This window comes from Salmo trutta, chromosome 14 (assembly GCF_901001165.1).
Source record: "Salmo trutta chromosome 14, fSalTru1.1, whole genome shotgun sequence".
NCBI classification, from domain to species: Eukaryota; Metazoa; Chordata; class Actinopteri; order Salmoniformes; family Salmonidae; genus Salmo; species Salmo trutta.
Window position 1 is genome coordinate 11,932,038 of NC_042970.1, and position 21,564 is coordinate 11,953,601.

The 21,564-nt window shown below is 42.4% G+C and overlaps 1 protein-coding gene across 2 annotated transcripts in view; it reads left to right on the forward strand.

The window, feature by feature from the left end:
* LOC115207396 (metabotropic glutamate receptor 4) overlaps positions 1-21,564 on the forward strand; it is a 253,761-nt gene that overhangs the window by 171,927 nt on the left and 60,270 nt on the right. For both annotated transcript variants that reach the window (XM_029774441.1, XM_029774442.1), the window contains exons 4-6: positions 13,000-13,135; positions 13,885-14,039; positions 14,893-15,033. In XM_029774441.1, coding sequence (XP_029630301.1) covers positions 13,000-13,135; positions 13,885-14,039; positions 14,893-15,033 — 432 coding nt within the window. The remainder of the gene's footprint in view (positions 1-12,999; positions 13,136-13,884; positions 14,040-14,892; positions 15,034-21,564) is intronic.

The following is a 21,564-nucleotide window of genomic DNA, read 5'->3' on the forward strand; positions in this document are numbered from 1 at the left end:
ATCAGAGAGCTATTGGCTCAGCTTGCTTCAGAGGGAAGGTAGTCAAAGGGAGGGTGTGCTTGAAACACTGTCGGCTACATGGGAGTTGTGTTTTATTCTAAACATGCAGCTAGGTTTCTACTACATAGATTTTTTTCGTTATTGTTGGAGAATTGTTAATATAGACGTATAGTTTTATGGTTAAAAAGCCTGAGCTGGGACTTACAGTCTTATTGTCTGTAAGTTATACAAAATGTAGCAGACATTCTATATATTACTAAAACTGCAACAAATTTTATGGAATACAACAAAAAAATCAGAAGAATTCCCACTCCAATTCTAAAGGCTTGCTGTTCACATAGATTGCATATTACTGCAAAGGGGACAGACAGTCTGCCCAAGGCAGCTGTAGACGTTTGAGTGAGGTCAGGAGGAAGTCAACTGTTCTGATTGAAACCTCTGCCCTCAACGCAGCTTGGTCCCTTTAGGCATGACATTTTCTCAGTCTGTCAGGTGTGGGCCACTGCTCCAGGGTTGCGTGCTGAGTCCAAAAACTCTGGTCAGTTTAGCTTAAGATTCAGAATGACCTTCCAGGTGCAGTTGTCTATGTGAGCCCTGCACTGAGCAGTTTGATCTATAGTACACTACCACAACGTTTAAAGTAACAACATAGGCTTACACAAGGCCACAATAACATGCGTTGAATCACTGATATCAGCATCAATATAGCAGTGCAATTGGCAATTTGTGGTGCACCTATTCCAATGCACACCCCAAGTGTTTATAAACCACAACACCATGACATGCAGCATATCTAGCATCCAACCAGTCTGCATCAGATGCAAGACAAAAAACTCTTGCGGTGTTGCCAATACATTATTCAACAACTTCACATCGATATGAAAAACACTAGTCAGCCTCCGTCCCCCCTGCTTGTGCCAAATTGTCTGTTATGGGAGAGATTTGCACAGTCCCACTGGAGTTGTTCACCTTAGAAAAGTGAAGGGGCATTGTGACACGGTTTTGTGGCAGAAAACTGATGCTGCTATTTTGGGTGGAAATTTAACACTGGGTAAAAGAGCAGGGAACAGATTTGTTCATTTGTTCTGATCTGTTATTCTATCCACTCAGGTGAGCTAACAAGATGTTCAGATAAGTGCTTCACCCCGCACAAGGCCCTGCATCCCGGCCTAACCACTTATTTGTAATTCAAATGATTTTGTATAATATTATGCTAATTACTATTTGTAAAATAACAGGGAAAGGGGATCTGCTGTTTTGTGAAAATAATAACAGTTAATTAGGTCATTTTTGTTGGGCTAATTGTTTACATGAAACAAACAGACAGGTATTTAGCTAATCAGTTTAAGTGAAATTAAGCAAATTAATGTATTACTTTATCAAAAGAATATTGTTAAGTAAAATATAGGGAAAACTTGTACTCAGCCTGAGCAGGGAGGAGAGCTAGTTGAGTGTGTGGTATTAAACTCAACACACACACTGTTTCCAATGAATACTTGTGGAGTGAGCGAAACACTGCCTGAGGGGAAAGGGTAAGGGGATACCTAGTCTGTTGCACAACTGAAGGCATTCAACCGAAATGTGTCTTCTGCATTTAACCCCATCAGAGAAGTGCGGGGGACTGCCCTAATTGACGTCATTGGCTCCCGGGAGCAATTGTTGTTGGGGTTAACTGCCTTGCTCAGGGGACACAAAGGCACAAAGGCATGATGCAAGGTCAGATTCTAAAGGGGCTCAAGAAGAACAAATCAAAATCAAATCAAGTTGGATTGGTCACATGCTTCGTAAACAACAGGTGTAGACTAACAGTGAAATGTTTACATACAGGCCTCTTCCCAACAATACAGAGAGAAAAATATAGAAACAAATTACAACACAAAGAATAAATGCACAATAACTAATGATATCTTTATACTATATACACAAGGGAACAGTACAGAGTCGATGTGCAGGGGTACGAGGTAAGTGAGGGAGACATGTACATATACAGTAGTAGTCAAAGGCTTGCACACCTACTCATTCAAGGGTTTTTATTTTTACTAGTTTCTACATTGTTGAATAATAGTGAAGACATCAAAACTATGAAAAAACACATATGGAATCATGTCCCAACATGCCAAAGTGTGCTAAGCTGTCATCAAGGCAAAGTGTGGCTACTTTGAATAATCTATATTATGCAATATATTTTGATTTGTTTAACACTTTTTTGGTTACTACATGATTCCATATGTGTTATTTCATAGTTTTGATGTCTTCACTATTATTCTACAATGTAGAAAATAGTGAACATTAAAGAAAAACCCTTGAATGAGTAGGTGTTTCCAAACTTTTGACTGGTACTGTAGGTAAGGGTAAAGTGACTAGGCAACAGGATAGGTAATAAGCAGAAGTAGCAGTGTAAGTGATGAGTCAAACGATTTAGTGCAAAGAGGGTCAATGCAGATAGTTTGGGTAGCTATTTAGTAGTCTTATGGCTTGGGGGTAGAAGCGGTAGCAGAGAGAACAGTCTGACTTGGGTGGATGGAGTCTTTGACCATTTTTAGGGCCTTCCTCTGACACGGCCTGGTATAGAGGTCCTGGATGGCAGGGAGCTCGGCCCCATTGATGTACTGGGCCATACTCATTACCCTCTGTAGCGCCTTGTGGTCAGATGCCAAGCAGTTGCCATACCAAGCAGTGATGCAGCCAGTCAAGATGCTCTCAATGGTGCAGCTGTATAACGTTTTTTGAGGATCTGAGGGCAAGTGGACAATGCTATAAATGACCAAACTGAAACGACACTGACCATAACAAAATACTTGATTAAATGTACCAGCCCACCCATCCAAAAGATGGGAATCTAGAATGTTTAATCCCCCAATGGCTAGACAGGCTAAATGCCCACAAAGACATGAATGACGACCAAACAGTAGCGGAAATAATTACAATTAGGAAATTCAGTGGAGCAGTACAACAACGAATTGGGTTTCTGGGCAACAATGATTGTGTTTTTAAATTTAATGAACATGAATTCAGCATGGGATAGACATAGCTTTGTGTCAGTTTGAACCCTTAAGCCACATTGCACTTCAACACAACCATAGGACTATACGTGTACACATTTCCCCAAAAAATTGAAGTCTGAGACAGTTTTTTGGTGTACAGTGCTATGAAAAAGGATTTGCACCCTTTCTAATTTGCTCTACTATTTCAGGGCATCACTCCAATACACATACATTAAGCTGTATACATACATTAAGCTGTATACATACATTAAGCTGTATACATACATTAAGCTGTATACATACATTAAGCTGTATACATACATTAAGCTGTATACATACATTAAGCTGTATACAGTGCAGTGAAAAAGGATTTGCCCCCTTTCTGACTTTCTCTACTTTTGCATATTTTTTATATTGAATGGTATCAGATCTTCAATCAAAACCTAATATTAGATAAAGGGAACCTTAGTGGACAAATAACAGCAATTACATACGTATTTCATTTATATTATATAGAAAATTATGCCAGACATTATGCAAGACTGATCAACGACTACAGGCAGCATTTGGTTGCAGTCATTTGGTTACACTCAACCAGTTATTGAGTGTTTTTTTAAATGTAAATGTTCTTATTTCACCTTTATTTAACCAGGTAGGCCAGTTGAGAACAAGTTGTCATTTACAACTGCGACCTGGCCAAGATAAAGCAAAGCAGTGCGACAAAAACAGCAACATAGAGTTACACATAAACAAACATACAGTCAATAACACAACAGAAAAAAAATAGAAAAATCTATGTACAGTGTGTGCAAATGCAGAAGAGTAGGGAGGTAGGCAATAAAAAGGCAATAGAGGCGAAATATTTACAATTTAGCATTAAGCATTAAGTGTAAGGGGACAATTACTTTTTCACACAGGGGAATTGGGTGTTGCATAGCTTTGTTAATTAAATAAAATCAGTATCAATTTGTTTTGTTATTTGTAAACTCAGGTTCCCTTATAGATTTTTAGGTTTTGGTTGAAGATCTGATAAGATGCAATATCAAAAATATGGAAAAATAGAGAACATCAGAAAGGGGGCAAATACTTTTTCACGGCACTGTATACAGTTTAATGTATGGGTATCTTTATTCATATTTAGTCCTATTTAGAGAATACATCATATTCTACGTGTATTATATAGTGGCTTCAGAAAGTATTCATACCCCTTGACTTATTCCACATTTTGTTGTGTTACAGACTGAATTCAAAATGGATGAAATAGTGTCTCAGCCATCTACAAACAATACCCCTAAATGACAAAGAGAAAACAAGTTTATAGAATTTTTTTCAAATTTTTTGGAAATGCAATTCAGAAATATCTAATTTACTTAAGTATTCATACCCCTAAGTCAATACATGTTAGAATCACCTTTGGCAGCAATTATAGCTGGCAGTCTTTCGGGTAAGTCTCAAAGTGTATGAAATGTATGCATTCACTACTGTAAGTTGCTCTGGATAAGAGCGTCTGCTAAATTACTAAAAATGCTAGACAGCCATTTTCAAGTCTTGCCATAGATTTTCAAGCTGATTTAAGTCAACTGTAACTAGGCCAGTAAGGAACATTTAATGTAATCTTGGTAAGCAACTCAATTGTATATTTGGCCTTGTGTTTTAGGTTATTGTCCTGCTGAAAGGTACATTTGTCTCCCAATGTCTGTTGGAAAGCAAACTGAAACAGGTTTTCCTCTAGGATTTTGCCTGTGCATAGCTCTATTCTGTTTGTTTTTATCAACAAAAAATAACCTACTCCTTGCTGATGACAAGCATACCCATAACATGATGCAGCCCCAAACATAACGCTTTGTATTCAGGAAATAAAGCTGATTTCTTTGCTACATTTTTTGCAGATTTACTTTAGTGCCTTATTGCAAACATAATGCATGGTTTGGAATATGTTTATTCTGTACAGGCTTCCTTCTTTTCACTCTGTCATTTAGGTTAGTGTTATGGAGTAACTACAATGTTGTTCACCCATGCTCAGTTTCCTATGACAGCCTTTAAACTCTAACTGTTTTATTAAAGTACCAATTTGCCTCATGGTGAAATCCCTGATTGGTTGCCTTCCTCTCCAGCAACGGAGTTCAAATCAAATCAAAGTGTATTTGTCCCGTGCGCCGAATACAACAGGTGTAGACCTTACAGTGAAATTCTTACTTACAGGCTCTAACCAATAGTGCAAAAAAGGTATTAGGTGAACAATAGGCTAAGTAAAGAAATGAAAGCAACAGTGAAAAAACAGTAGCGAGGCTATATACAGTAGCGAGGCGACATACAGGCACCGGTTAGTCGGGCTGATTGAGGTAGTATGTATATGTAGATATGGTTAAAGTGACTATGCATATATGATGAACAGAGAGTAGCAGTAGCGTAGAAGAGGGGTTGGCGGGTGGTGGGTGGCGGGACACAATGCAGATAGCCCGGTTATCCAATGTGCGGGAGCGTTGGTTGGTCGGGCCAATTTAGGTAATATATACATGAATGTATAGTTAAAGTGACTATGCATATATGATTAACAGAGAGTAGGAGCAGAGTAAAAGAGGGGTTGGGGACACACACAATGCAAATAGTTCAGGTAGACATTTGATTACCTGATCAGGTGTCTTATGGCTTGGGGGTTAAAACTGTTGAGAAGCCTTTTGGTCCTAGACTTGGCACTCCGGTACCGCTTGCCATGCGGTAGTAGAGAGAACAGTCTATGACTGGGGTGGCTGGGGTCTTTGACAATTTTTAGGGCCTTCCTCTGACACCGCCTGGTGTAGAGGTCCTGGATGGCAGGCAGCTTAGTTAATACCTTTGTAGTGACTAGGTGTATTGATACACCATGCTCAAAGGATATTCAAATGTCAAATTTGTCATGTTTACCCATCTACCAATAGGTGCCCTTCCTTGAGAGACATTGGAATACCTCCCTGGTCTTTGTGGTTGAATCAATGTTTGAAATTCACTGCTCAACTGAGGAACCTTACAGATAATTGTATGTACTGTATGGTGTACAGAGATGAGGTAGTCATTCCAAAATCATGTTAAACACTATTATTGCACACAGTCCATGAAACGTATTATGTGACTTGTTAAACACATTTGTACTCCTGAACGTATTTAGGATTGCCATAACAATGGGTTGAATACTTATTGACTTTTCATTTTTAATTCATTTGGAAAACCATAATTCCACTTTGACATTATGGGGTATTGGGTGTAGGCCACAACATTTAAAATTCATCCATTTTAAATTCAGGCTGTTCCACAAACATGTAAATTCTTTCTGAAGGCCCTCATTTTATCCCATTTCTTTTCACTGTTTACTTTCAGCTGCTGACAACAAAACCTTTGAGAGGAAGAAACAGTAGTTTCACTGTATGCAATTAGAACTGTAGATCATTATGTGCTGGAAGAAAGGGTGACATTATACACAAAGCAATTCTGGAGTCCTGAAAATGGAATGAAAACACAAGCAGTTGCTCACAGCAGTGCATTTCAGTGGGAATGAGAATGATTCTGTGTAATGGAATATCTGAACAGTAGGTTGCTCTGTGCACAAACTATTTTGACATGAATGATATTCTATTTTCAATTCTATTCTAATTCCCATTTTCTTGGTGAGGAAATTCCCCTGTGATGAATAGATTTCGCCATCTTTTAGTCCTAAAAAATGTAAATGAGTTACTTCTGGTTCATTCAGGCATTCCTATGGGGAAGATAAATGGGGAAATAATAGGGTTTTGGGATAAACACCAGAAATAAGGTTTGAGATTAACACAGGTTTAGGAGATATTTTACGTTTCATAATAATATCAGTCAGTTAAATGTAACTGTTACGTTCCCCAGCACAAAAACCAAATACTGTCGTTCAACAGAAGGGGGAACAAAGAGTCACTGACAACAACCAAACAAAACAGGTGGGGTTATAGGAGGGGTTCTGAAAGACACTCATTGGGGTGTCCATTGAAAGTTGACTATTAACAACAACTGGAAACAACAGTAAAAGACACCCACCATTAGCGCCCACTAAATCTTCCCAAGAAGAGAAACAAAATAAAAACCCACACCAAACTTAAAGACAGGAAACAAACCAAAAAGTGGAGCTCAAATAGGGAGCACCAACTACAGGTGTTGATCCTCCACATCTGTCAATACAATTGGACCACTGGGCCAGCCATTCTTATATACCACATTGGCCGGCACAGATGAAACATTTTCCCACTAATGAGATGGCAACCAGCACAGGTGTACTGACTAATGTCGTGGAAATTCAGTACTGAGAGAGACTTGGTCATTTCTTCAAACAATCATCTTTATTTAATATCAATTAATTATTGAAATAATGAAACTGTCGACCTCACACTCTAAGTTGTGTTGCCGAGAGCTTCCCTAACAATACACAACAGACATCTTATATAGGACACTAAGAATGCTTAGATCCATCCCTCTCAGGCAGATCAAAGAGCATCATAAGCCACTTTGGGTTCATCCTGTCTTTATCTGCACCTGGCGTTATCTTAACCACCGACCCTGGCCTAATTTCCCAGATGCCAGGATGTCTAAGACCCTTTGTTCCAGTCCACCTCTATCCCAGTTACAACCACCCCACATCCTGTCCATGGAATACATCTCCCCAGTGCACCACTGATCATAGAATGGAATGTGGCTGTAAAGTTTTATTGCCCTCTAGAAAAACCCATTTCCTCAACGCCCAGACTAGCTGCAGGAAGCTAGAGTGGACACCATAAAAACTCAGCCTTAGCAGGTCAGTCTTACTCTTAGTTAAATATATAATTGTTTACTATTAATATCAAACAAATCAGGTAAGTATGTAATTTTTCTATAACACTAATGAGGTGACACCAATTGGTGTGCACTACGCGTAAACGTGCTATATGTGCTGAAGTCCAAACTGAAAAAAGTCCAAACAAACAACAATTATAAACTTAAATGCATCGCTACTTATGCATCGCCTTCTCCGATATAAACATGGCATCTACTGGATGTCAACAGTGAAATATGTCAAAACACACAACTTTTTTTTCATTTTTATTAAAGCTAGATTTTTTTATTTTTATAATAATTGCCTAAAACTCCGAAATGTTGAAAATCTCACGTATGCTTCTACAACTCTCGTCCTGTTGGAACGATCCCAACCAAAACAAAACTCCTCTCCAAAATGGCAAAATGTACAGTCCAAATACATTTGGAGCCAAGGCTACGCAATGACTAAGCACTAAACTTATTGACTGCCCACCCTTAAAAGAAACTCAGCAACCAAGTTCTCCTTAACACAGACATGTCTGATTTCAAGGGGAATCTCCTGCAATATCCGTAGTACCTTCTCTTTCGTGATCTTCCTTAGTGGAATGGCCTCAGGGGAACAAGTGACGGTGCACATAATGGTTAAGAGAAACTGGTTACCACTCTTTGCTTTGGGCAAAGGACCAACACAATCCACTAGAACCCTGCTGAAAGGTTTGTCAAAAGCAGAATTAGGTTGCAAAGGTGCAACCGGTACAGCTTGGTTTGGTTTACCTGTCCGCTGACAAATGTGACAGGAATTACAATAAGCCACAACATCCTGTTTCAGACCAGGTCAGAAGAAAATATGCAAGATACAGTCATATGGTTTGTTGACCACAAGATCTGCCATACTACCAAGGGTCCCGTGTGGCTCAGTTGGTAGAGCATGGTGTTTGCAACGCCAGGGTTGTGGGTCAGATTCCCATGGGGGACCAGTACGGAGAAAAGAATGTATGAAAAGTATGCATTCACTACTGTAAGTTGCTCTGGATAAGAGCGTCTGCTAAATTACTTAAATGTAAAATGTACCATCATGAGCCAACCTCAGTATCTCTTGTCGAAGCATAACTGAAACAACAATTTGAGATACACTTGGCCAATTGTCCTGCCCAGAAGTGGTGCGAGAATGCCATTTCCTCATTAGAACACCATCTCTGTCAAAGTAACCCACTCAAACTTCATCAAATTCCTCCTATGGACTAATCTCAGCAAAAAGAGGGGAGAGGGAAACATCTTTACTCTGTTCAGCAATCAGCTGCTCGCCAGGCATCGAATTGTCAACTGTATGGATGCTCTCTTCCTTCAACGGTCCTACAAACTCGCTCACCTTTGGGGTTTTCAAAGGAAAGGTCAACTCATGGGGGTTTACCGAAATCAGGATCACCCAGTCTCAACGTCAACAGGGAAGAGACAACTCTGGGATGCTGGTCTGTGTTCTTTTGCCCATCTTAATCTTTTATTTTTATTGGCCAGTCTGAGATGTGGCTTTTTCTTTGCAACTCTGCCTAGAAGGCCAGAATCCTGGAGTTGCCTCTTCACTGTTGACGTTGAGACTGGTGTTTTGCGGGTACTATTTAATGAAGCTGTCAGTTGGGGATTTGTGAGGCGTCAGTTTCTCAAACTAGACACTCAAATGTAATTTTCCTCTTGCTCAATTGTGCACTGGGGCCTCCCACTCATCTTTCTATTCTGGTTAGAGACAGTTTGTGCTGTTTTGTGAATCGAGTAGTGCACAGCGTTGTACGAGATCTTCAGTTTCTTGGCAATTTCTCGCAAGCCTTCATTTCTCAGAACAAGAGTTTCAGAAGAAAGCTCTTTGTTTCTGGCTATTTTGTGCCTGTAATCGAACCAACAAATGCTGATGCTCCAGGTACTCAACTAGTCTAAAGAAGGACTGCAGACAGCCGCTGGAGACTCCGGACTGCAGACCGCCGCTAGAGACTCCGGACTGCAGACCGCCGCTGGAGACTCCGGACTGCAGACTGTCGCTGAAGACTCCGGACTGCAGACCGTCGCTGAAGACTCTGGACTGCAGACCGTCGCTGGAGGCTCTGGACCGGGGACCGTCGCTGGAGGCTCAGGACCGGGACCGTCGCTGGAGGCTCCGTACCGGGGACCGTCGCTGGAGGCACCGTACCGGGGACCGTCGCTGTAGGCTCTGCGCCATGGATCGTCACTGCAGGTTCCGCGCCGTGGATCATCATTGGAGGCTTAGTGCCATGGATCATCACTGGAGGCTTCAGACCATGGACCATCACTGGAGGCTTCTTACGTGGAGCCGGAACAAGTCTCACCAGACTGGGGAGATGCACTGGAGGTCTGGAGCGTAGGGCTGGCACAACCCGCCCTGGCTGGATGCCCATTTTAGCTCGGTGAGTGTGGAGAGCTGGCACGGGATGCACTGGGCTATGAAGGCGCACTGAAGGCATAGTGCGTAGAGCCAGCGCAGGACACACTGGACCGTGGAGGCGCACCGGAGGTCTAGAGCACAGTGCTGGCACAACTCGTCCTAGCTGGATCCCCCCATAGACCGACAAGTGCGGGGAGCTGGAACAGGCCGCACTGGGTTGTGCTGGCGAACTGGGGGTACCGTGCGTAGAGTTGGCGCAGGATAACCTGGGCCGAAGAGATGCACCGGAGACCAGGAACGCTGAGCTGGCTCAATCCTTCCTGGCTGAATGCCCACTCTAGCACGGCAACTGCGTGGAGATTTCACAGAGCGCACCGGGCTGTGGCTGCGCACTGGTGACACCGTGCGCTTCACCGCATAACACGGTGCCTGACCAGTCATACTCTCTCCACGGTATGCACGAGGAGTTGGCTCAGGTCTCCACCCTGACTCCACCCTGACCAAACATTTTCTGGGGGGCTGCCTCTCGGGCTTCCGTCATTGCCGTGACTCCCGGTCTCATCGCTGTTCCTCTCTCGATGCTTCCACCTGTTCCCATGGGAGGCGATGCCATCCGGCCTGGATCTCCTCCCTCGTCCAGGATCCCTTTCCGTCCAGTATGTCCTCCCATGTCCACCTCTCCTGCCCACGCTGCTTGGTCCGTTTTTGGTGGGTAGTTCTGTAACGGCGTTTGTCGGAAGGAGTGGACCAAAGCGCAGCGTGGTACGTGTTCATGATTTTATTTATCAAAAACACTCAAACAAAAAATAACAAAATGAAAAGCCAAACAGTTCCGTCAGGTACACTATACAAAACAGAAGACAACTACCCACAAACACAGGATGGAAAAAGGCTGCCTAAGTGTGATTCCCAATTAGAGACAACGATAGACAGCTGCCTCTGATTGGAAACCATACTCGGACAAAACAAAGAAATAGATAGCATAGAATGCCCACCCCACATCACACCCTGACTTAACCAAACAGAGAAAAACAGATCTCTCAGGTCAGGGCGTGACAGCCAGTTTTATTGCTTCTTTAATCAGAACAGTTTTCAGCTGTGCTAACATAATTGCAAAATGGTTTTCTCATGATCAATTATACTTTTCAAATTATAAACTTGGATTAGCTAACACAGATGTGATGGTTGCTGATAATGGGCCTCTGTACACCTATGTATTCCATTAAAAATGAGCTGTTTCCAGCTACAATAGTCATTTACAACATTAACAATGTCTACACTGTATTTCTGATCAATTTGATGTTATTTTAATGGACAAAAAAATGTGCTGTTCTTTCAAAAACAAGGACATTTCTAAGTGACCCCAAAAATGTTTACGATAGTGTACATCCACCTCCTTTTCATTGAAAGGCGGTACAAGCCGGCTGTTCCGAGCAAGATGAAACACTGTTGAGAATGTAAGATGGCCTGACGACTCAGAGTACAGGTGAGGCAAGTGCCTAACTTTTTCGCATTGGCAACAATGAACCAGCTAAGTTAGTTAGTTAGCATGAGCCTACTAGGCTACATCTAGGCTACATATTGAAATTCTATCACCTCAGGCCAGTGGCACAACATATGAATTTATGATTAGATCAGAATCGCCGTCAGAATCATTGGCCTGTACAGAGAATTTAGTCAAAACCACAAGTCCTAATCCCCATCTCCAGCCATGGTTTAGGGAAGGGTCGATTTCTAGACACATTTTTCTGACAATGGTGAAGTTTTGCTTAGGAGATGATTTGATTGGTGTGAAGCCAAATCCAAACTGGCCTCCCTTGGGGGTGTTTTGCTGCGCCAGGACAATCCCACACTTGAGCTCAGCTCAATGCTGATTGGCTAATTATTTTATAATTGTTTTATCAAGGGAAGCCAAATGATTGCTGACATCAATCAATGAAATATTACGGTGGAACCATGTCATACTCTTTTGTTCCAGACAGCATCAGATACATGGGCTAGACATACTGAGACAGAGGGGCACTCGGATGATTTCTCCGGTGAGATTCAGCCACTTGCGAATTGACGGAACATCTTTTATAGGTCAAATATTTGGGGAAGCATGGCTTCCCTTGGCATCCATGAATATACGCCACTGATTCTAACCCTATTGTCTTACTGCTATCTAATTACCATAACATTTACTACTTGCAAATATTGTTTTAATATGTGACGTCTGTCATTGCTTTCATCATCACCTTGTGTGTATTTCTGCTTTGGTATAGTGGGTCTCTAATTTCCATATTTCATTTGAAGCTGTTCTCCTCCCCGTGGTTTAAGTGTGTTGATTAAAGATGTCCTTGGTAAGGGTATCTTCAAAATGAACATGGATCAAGTGAAATCCTATGTGTCAGATTTCCTCTCTGCCCCCCACTGGGCAGTAACTGAGCGTCAGATGCAAATGTTTTCACAGCAGGTGGATTTAGTGAAGCCGAAGGATTCATACAGTCACAAACCTCAGAGAGAACAATGTTGTTGAGAGTTCTGCATTTACTGGTGATCTACGCTCTTAGAAAAAAGGTTTTTCGGCTGTCCCCATAGGATAAACATATTTGGTTCCAGGTAGAACCCTTTTTGGTTCCAGGTAGAACCCTCTGTGGAAATGGTTCTAAATAGAACCCAAAAGGGTTCTTCAAAGGGTTCTTCTATGGGGACAGCCGAAGAACCCTTTTAGGTTCTTCTTTTCTAAGAGTGTACTGATAGCTCAAGTTGAGCTTCTGTGAAAAGCGAAAACCTTCCAATCCAGTACTTAACCTGCCACTCAACTGCTTTGTGTTTTCTTTCTCTCTGTTGTAGGAGGTGTGTGCATCTCTCAGTCGGTCAAGATTCCCCGGGAGCTGAAACCGGGAGAGTTTGATAAGGTCATTCGCAGACTAAGAGAAAACCCAAATGCAAGGGTGGTCATTATTTTTGCCAATGAGGATGATATCAGGTAAGGGTATTATCATCGTAGCATTGACAAGTTGAATATGAAATATACTAAAATCATACAAATGTTCATTATAAGAAATACGCAGCATGAAATATTATCAATCAAAGGGAGAAGAGTCAATCGGCAGAAATAAAAAGCTTGACATTTAAATTATGCATTATGCCTTGGTCGAGCGCTGTCATAATTCCCTCTTTTAAATTCTCCGTCGGTAACTCATGTTAATATGCTTCCACACATTATCTTAGTGACAACAGGATAAACTTGGAAATTATCTTAATCGTTTAGCCTTTCGTTGTCCTTACGTTAGTCAATGTTACCAGCCACTGTGCAATCAGCTTCAGATGACTAATGTTGCCATAAGCCTGCTTTACAAAACTCAGGTGAAAAACATAAAAACCTGGAGAAAGTAGTTGCTATAGTTCTACTGTTAACATTTTCTGGTAAAAAAATGTGGATGATTTCTCTGGGCCCACAACACACCAGACCATACATACACATCACATTCTGAATTAGGCAGACCAGCCAGACCAATACAATGGGATCCAAATTAGTTTTCACCTTCACTATGGATAGGACAGATGTAAGAATGAGTGAGTTCAAGTTTAATCATGAACGCAGTGTACTATATAAGTCATTGTTGTTTGTGTAGTTCTTAACACAGTACAGCCCTAACAGTTGGTTCATAGAAAGTGTTACCATAATATCACATGTATTACTGGTAGCTAAATGTGTTTATCCACTTGTACCAGGCGGCTACTCCAAGCAGCCAAGAAGGCCAACCAGACTGGCCATTTCATCTGGGTGGGCTCAGACAGCTGGGGCTCAAAGATCTCTCCAGTGTTACACCAGGAGGAGATGGCAGAGGGAGCAGTCACCATCCTGCCCAAACGCCAGTCCATCAGAGGTGAGGGGGAACGGAGACATCTTTAAGGTTGCTGGGGAAAACTTTTAGATTGGCAGATTGATTGATTTGGTTGATTGACTGAATGATTGCTTGCTTGATTAATGAATTAATTGTTGGGGGATGTAAGGGGAACAAAGAAAGGTTTTAGGTTGCTGCTATGAACTTTTAGATTGGCTTTGATTGATTTGATTGATTGATTGATTGATTGGTAGATCTTGTGTAGCTTTCCTTAAATGTACAAGGATAAAGGGATTGAGATCAATTAAATTGTTGTAGATTATATTACAGAATAATGGATTTAGCATTATGTTTATTTTACAGACGTTGACATGGATCAGCAGTGCGTTATTGTGCCAGCAGCTGGCAGCTTACATAGGCATCCCAATTCTGATCTTTTTTTCATTCATTTCATTTTTTTACCAATCAGATCTTTTGCCAATAATTGGGCAAAATGTCAAAATTGGGTTTCTTGTGGAAATACAGCCATAGAGATATCTCTGTTAACAAGTCTCACCAGATCTTGTTCATCTTAACACAGGACACTTCTAAGCCCGATAAGCTGTTGTAAAATATAAAGTATTTACTGTCCTGTGCTAGCATGAGTCCCCTTGTCCAGACCTCTGTTATTATCTACTCAGTCTGCCAGCCAAGCCACAACTCTGGTCTATAACACAATCAGCCATTATCAATACACTCACTGTTAAAGAAATACCCACCCTGTCAAAAACATAGTTAAAAGTGTTACCCCAATGCTCCATTACATTCCACCACATGTCAATAACTGTGTTGGCAAGGACACTGTTGCCAGAGTGAGTGCACTGATGATGACAATGATCTGATCGATCTCTTCCAGGGTTTGATCGTTACTTTATCAGCCGCACACTGGAGAACAACAGGAGGAATATCTGGTTTGCTGAGTTCTGGGAGAACAACTTCGCCTGCAAGCTGAGCCGACACGCTTTGAAGAAAGGGTCCGGGCTGAAGAAATGTACAAGTAAGACAATTCTCCTTTCCTTTTCTAACATTTTATTTTAAAAAATCTACCTTTATTTAACTAGGCAAGTCAGTTAAGAACAAATTCTTATTTACAATTACGGTCTACCGGGGAACAGTGAGTTAACTTGCCTTGTTCAGGGGCAGAACGACAGATTTTTACCTTGTCAGCTCAGGGATTCAAACCATTCAGGGATTCAACCTTTCGGTTACAGGCCCACATTGCAGCTCTACTGATCTCAACTACCTTTAGAAAATGGTTAAGTTTCACAAGTAGAAACAGCTGTTTTCCTGACCATGTGACTGAACCAGGAAAACCCTCTGTCCTTATCATAGAATGATGTGGCCCTTGGCTTATGATACATGACAAAATTTTGTACACCATCTAAAGCTATAGGTACAACATGAGCGAGATAAAAAGTTATTGTGATGAGGTATTACTAGGGCCTTGTGTTTCGGCTGAGTAGACTGTTTGCCTGTCCTCCTCCCACCTGGAGATGGCAACAGAACAGGGTAGCAGCAGGTCTGCGTGGTTAAACATCTCTACTTCCAGGATTAATGCCATATGCTATCAAGATGTGTCCTGGCATATTCTGTCTTCGTGTCCTGGAGATTGTTTGATCGTCACAAATTCACCCCAAGCTTTCAATCTTGACTTGGAGCTCAACACTTTCTCTCTAGGTGTTCTAAGAATCCAGCGTATGTGACATAAGGCTAGTGGTATGATAATGGTTTGAAATGCAATTAACAGCAAAATGCTAATATAGTCTCGTTATTCCCTACGGGTTTAAAATCAAATTATGCCTGTTGTGATTTCTGTTGTCATATGTTCATGTATAATGAGTCTTAAAGGAGGCCTGGGTAAGGCAAAAATGTCATAAATATGCCAACTTTGATGAATTATTTCTCAAGTATGCTTTTAGATACACATGTCAAATATATGTCAAAAATCCTTCCTCCAAAAGACTATTCTAGGGATTATATTTCGTGAAAATCCCCCCAAATCATGGTCTTTTTTTGTCTTGGGTTTGGAGAGGAGTCACTCAATTATAAAATGCAGTTACTGACATAAATACAGTGTATGAAGGAACACAAAATACGGTATCATATACAGTGGGGCAAAAAAGTATTTAGTCAGCCACCAATTGTGCAAGTTCTCCCACTTCAAAAGATGAGAGAGGCCTGTAATTTTCATCATAGGTACACGTCAACTATGACAGACAAAATGAGAGAAAAAAATCCAGAAAATCACATTGTAGGATTTTTTATGAATTTATTTGCAAATTATGGTGGAAAATAAGTATTTGGTCACCTACAAACAAGCAAGATTTTTGGCTCTCACAGACCTGTAACATCTTCTTTAATTAGGGCTAGGGGGCAGCATTGAGAATTTTGGAAAAAATATGTGCCCATTTTTAACTGCCTCCTACACCAACTCAGAAGCTAGAATATGCATATTATTTTTCAGGTTTGGATAGAAAACACCCTAAAGTTTCTAAAACTGTCTGAATGGTGTCTGTGAGTATAACAGAACTCCTATGGCAGGCAAAAACCTGAGAAGGTTTCATGCAGGAAGTACCCTGTCTGACAAGGTGTTGTTGTTCTTGCTTCTGTTTATTGAAGAGTCAGGATCTTAGCTGTAACGTGACAATTCCTAGGGCTCCAATAGGCTCTCAGAACCCGGGAAAAACCTGAACGATGACGAGGCAGCCTCAGGCTGAAACACATTATCTCCTTTTCCAAGTGTCCCATCAGGTGACAATAGAATTAGGCGCGTGCGCGATTCGCCCCCGTGGAGTATTTTCATTCGGCTGTTTAGCTAATTGCAGATTCCCGGTCGGAATATTATCGCTTTTCTACGAGATAAATTGCATAAAAATAGATTTTAAACAGCGGTTGACATGCTTCGAAGTACGGTAATGGAATATTTAGAATTTTTTTGTCACGTTCTGCGCCATGCGCACGACCGTGATTTACCATTGGGATAGTGTCTAGAACGCACGAACAAAACGTCGTTGATGGAACATAACGATGGATTATTTGGGACCAAACCTACATTTGTTATTGAAGTAGAAGTCCTGGGAGTGCATTCTGACGAAGAACAGGAAAGGTAAGACCATTTTTCTTATAGGAAATGTGATTTTGGTGAAGGCTGAACTGGGTGGGTGTCTAAATAGCTAGCCCGTGATGGCTGGGCTATGTACTTAGAATATTGCAAAATGTGCTTCATCCGAAAAGCTATTTTAAAATCGGACATATCGAGTGCATAGAGGAGTAATGTGTCTATAATTCTTAAAATAATTGTTATGCTTTTTGTGAACGTTTATCGTGAGTAATTTAGCAAATTGTTAGTAAATTCCCCGGAAGTTTGCGGGGGGTATGCTTTTTCTGAACGTCACATGCTAATGTAAAAAGCTGGTTTTTGATATAAATATGAACTTGATTGAACAGACATGCATGTATTGTATAACATAATGTCCTAGGTGTGTCATCTGATGAAGATCATAAAAGGTTAGTGCTGCATTTAGCTGTGGTTTGGGTTTTTGTGACATTATATGCTAGCTTGAAAAATGGGTGTCTGATTATTTCTGGCTGGGCACTCTCCTGACATAATCTAATGTTTTGCTTTCGTTGTAAAGCCTTTTTGAAATCGGACAGTGTGGTTAGATTAACGAGAGTCTTGTCTTTAAATAGCTGTAAAATAGTCATATGTTTGAGAAATTGAAGTAATAGTATTTCAAACGTTTTAAAAATCCCGCCACTGGATTCAACTGGCTGTTACGTAGGTGGGACGAATTCGTCCCGCCGGTCCCATAGAGGTTAAGAGGCTCCTCTGTCCTCCACTCGTTACCTGTATTAATGGCACCTGTTTGAACTTGTTACCAGTATAAAAGACACCTGTCCACAATCTCAAACAGTCACACTCCAAACTCCACTATGGCCAAGACCAAAGAGCTGTCAAAGGACACCAGAAACAAAATTGTAGACCTGCACCAGGCTGGAAAGACTGAATCTGCAATAGGTAAGCAGCTAGGTTTGAAGAAAACAACTGTGGGAGCAATTATTAGGAAATGGAAGACATACAAGACCACTGATAATCTCCCTCGATCTGGGGCTCCACGCAAGATCTCACCCCGTGGGGTCAAAATGATCACAAGAACGGTGAGCAAAAATCCCAGAACCACACGGGGGACTTAGTGAATGACCTGCAGAGAGCTGGGACCAAAGTAACAAAGCCTACCATCAGTAACACACTACGCCGCCAGGGACTCAAATCCTGCAGTGCCAGACGTGTCCCCCTGCTTAAGCCAGTACATGTCCAGGCCCGTCTGAAGTTTGCTAGAGAGCATTTGGATGATCCAGAAGAGGATTGGGAGAATGTCATATGGTCAGATGAAACTAAAATAGAACTTATTGGTAAAAACTCAACTCGTCGTGTTTGGAGGACAAAGAATGCTGAGTTGCATCCAAAGAACACCATACCTACTGTGAAGCATGGGGGTGGAAACATCATGCTTTGGGGCTGTTTTTCTGCAAAGGGACCAGGACGACTGATCCGTGTAAAGGAAAGAATGAATGGGGCCATGTATCGTGAGATTTTGAGTGAAAACCTCCTTCCATCAGCAAGGGCATTGAAGATGAAACATGGCTGGGTCTTTCAGCATGACAATGATCCCAAACACACTGCCCGGGCAATGAATGAGTGGCTTCATAAGAAGCATTTCAAGGTCCTGGAGTGGCCTAGCCAGTCTCCAGATCTCAACCCCATAGAAAATCTTTGGAGGGAGTTGAAAGTCCGTGTTGCCCAGCGACAGCCCCAAAACATCACTGCTCTAGAGGAGATCTGCATGGAGGAATGGGCCAAAATACCAGCAACAGTGTGTGAAAACCTTGTGAAGACTTACAGAAAACGTTTGACCTGTGTCATTGCCAACAAAGGGTATATAACAAAGTATTGAGATAAACTTTTGTTATTGACCAAATACTTATTTTCCACCATAATTTGCAAATAAATTCATTAAAAATCGTACAATGTGATTTTCTGGATTTTTTTTCCTCATTTTGTCTGTCATAGTTGAAGTGTACCTATGATGAAAATTACAGGCCTCTCTCATCTTTTTAAGTGGGAGAACTTGCACAATTGGTGGCTGACTAAATACTTTTTTGCCCCACTGTAATAGGCATTCACATACATTCAATTCACATGTAGCAAATGTACATCCTTAAAATTCATGAAGCGAGCATAATTCATAGTCATGTTTTAATTGGCTTTCAGCAGAAGCCAACAAAGGGAATACATTGTAATTGTGTGTTTGTTTAATCACACTGCTACATGGAACAGCAATCAAATTCTCGCAATATACTACAAAACTGGCAAAAGCTGCACTAACAGAAGAATTTCCGCCCTTTTTGTTTTCTATTAGGTACTGTTTGCTTTTTAAGTCCTTAGGCTAGCACTGCTGTTTCTGGGAGTGTAGCAAGGCATCCAACTGGAAACTAACTACAAGTGGATTAGAGGCCATCTCTCCTCACCCAGGCCAGTAATTCAAAAATCAGCAATTAAAAACGGTGTGAGGTCAGTAAGCAGACATGTCTTTGGTATCTATTGGGAAAAATATGGCAAAATAAGACTTCAACAGATTAATGTCATCCGTCGAAACAGAAGACTAATGCCAGGCACATCCTCTCAGTGCCACTACCTACTGCATTGCTTTTTCATGGATGAACTGGCTCTGTGTGAAGAAAAGATCTGGGAGAAGAAAAACCCCTGTCAGAAAGCCAAGGATATAGCTACAGATCTTTATCTTAATTTGATCACTATTGTCATAGATCATTTTTCTCTGCAGCAATACATGCAAATAGTAGTGCATTCAAGGTTTAAAAAGGCTTCTACAGTTTAATTTCCACTATGCCAAGTCAGCAATAAGCTGAACGATCTGAGTAGAGGTTGGAGAGATATAAATTGCAAACTGAAGGACAGGCTGTCACGCCCTGACCTGAGAGAGACGTTTTTCTCTGTTTGGTTAGGTCAGGGTGTGACATGGGGTGGGCATTCTATGTGTTGTATGTCTATGTTGTTTTTTTCTTTGATTGGCCGAGTATGGTTTCCAATCAGAGGCAGCTGTCATTCGTTGTCTCTGATTGGGAATCATACTTAGGCAGCCCTTTTTCCCACAGTCAGTTGTGGGATCTTGTCTTGGTGTTGCATGTGTTTGCACGCCTAGCTTTTTGTTCGTTGTATTGTTTATTGTTTTTTCTGGTTCACATTTAAAGAAACAAATATGATGAACCCAAACCACGCTGCACCTTGGTCTACCATTAATGACAAACGTCACTGAAGATCCCACCACAAAAGGACCAAGCGGCGTGGTCAGGAGACATGGACCTGGGAAGACATCCTGGACGGCAAGGGATCCTGGACGTTGGAGGAGATCCAGGCTGGATGGGATCGCCTCCCATGGGAACAGGTGGAGGCAGCGAGAGCAGAGTTGCGACGAGATGAGGAACTAGCATGGCAACGAGGCAAGCACGAGAGGCAGCCCCCCAATTTTTTTTTTTGGGGGGGCACACGGGGAGATTGGCTAAGTCAGGGTTCAGACCTGAGCCAACTCCCCGTGCTTACCGTAGGGAGCAGTTGACCAGTCAGGCACTGAGTTATGCTGTGATGCGCACTATATCGCCAGTACGCATTCATAGCCCAGTGTGATCTGTGCCTGCGCCCCGCATTTGCCGTGCTAGAGGGGGCATTCAGCCAGGGTGGATTGTGCCGGCTCAGCGCTCCTGGTCTCCAGTGCGCATCCTCGGTCCAGGATATCCTGTGCCAGCTTTACGCACTGTGTTGCCAGTACGCCTTCACAGCCCAGTTCGTCCTGTGCCAGCGCCCCGCACTTGCCAGGCTAAAGTAAGCATCCAGCCAGGACGGGTTGTGCCAGCCCTAAGCTCCAGACCTCCAGTGTGCCTCCACGGCCCAGTATACCCTGTGCCTGCTCTGCGCACCCGGTCTCCAGTGCATCTCCCCAGTCCGGTGAGACCGGTTCCAGCTCCACGTAAGAAGCCTCCAGTGATGATCCATGGCCCGGAGCCTGTAGTGATGATCCATGGCACGAAACCTCCAGTGATAATCCATGGCACGAAGCCTCCAGTGATGATCCATGGCCTGGAGCCTGTAGGGATGATCCATGGCACGAAGCCTCCAGTAATGATCCATGGCCCGGAGCCTCTGGACTGCAGACCGCCGCCAGAGACTCTGGACTGCGGACCGCCGCCGAAGACTCCGGACTGGGGACCGTCGCCTGAGACTCCAGACTGGGGACCGTCGCCGGAGGCTCTGGACTGGGCACAGAGCCTGCAGCGACGGTCCCCAGCCCGGAGTCTTCGGCAGCGGTCCCCAGTCCGGAGTCTTCGGCGGCGGTCCGCAGTCCGGAGTCTTCGGCGGCAGTCCGGAGTCTTCAACGGCGGTCCGCAGTCCGGAGTCTTCGGCGGCAGTCCGGAGTCTTCGGCGGCGGTCCTCAGTCCAGAGTCTCCGGCGGCG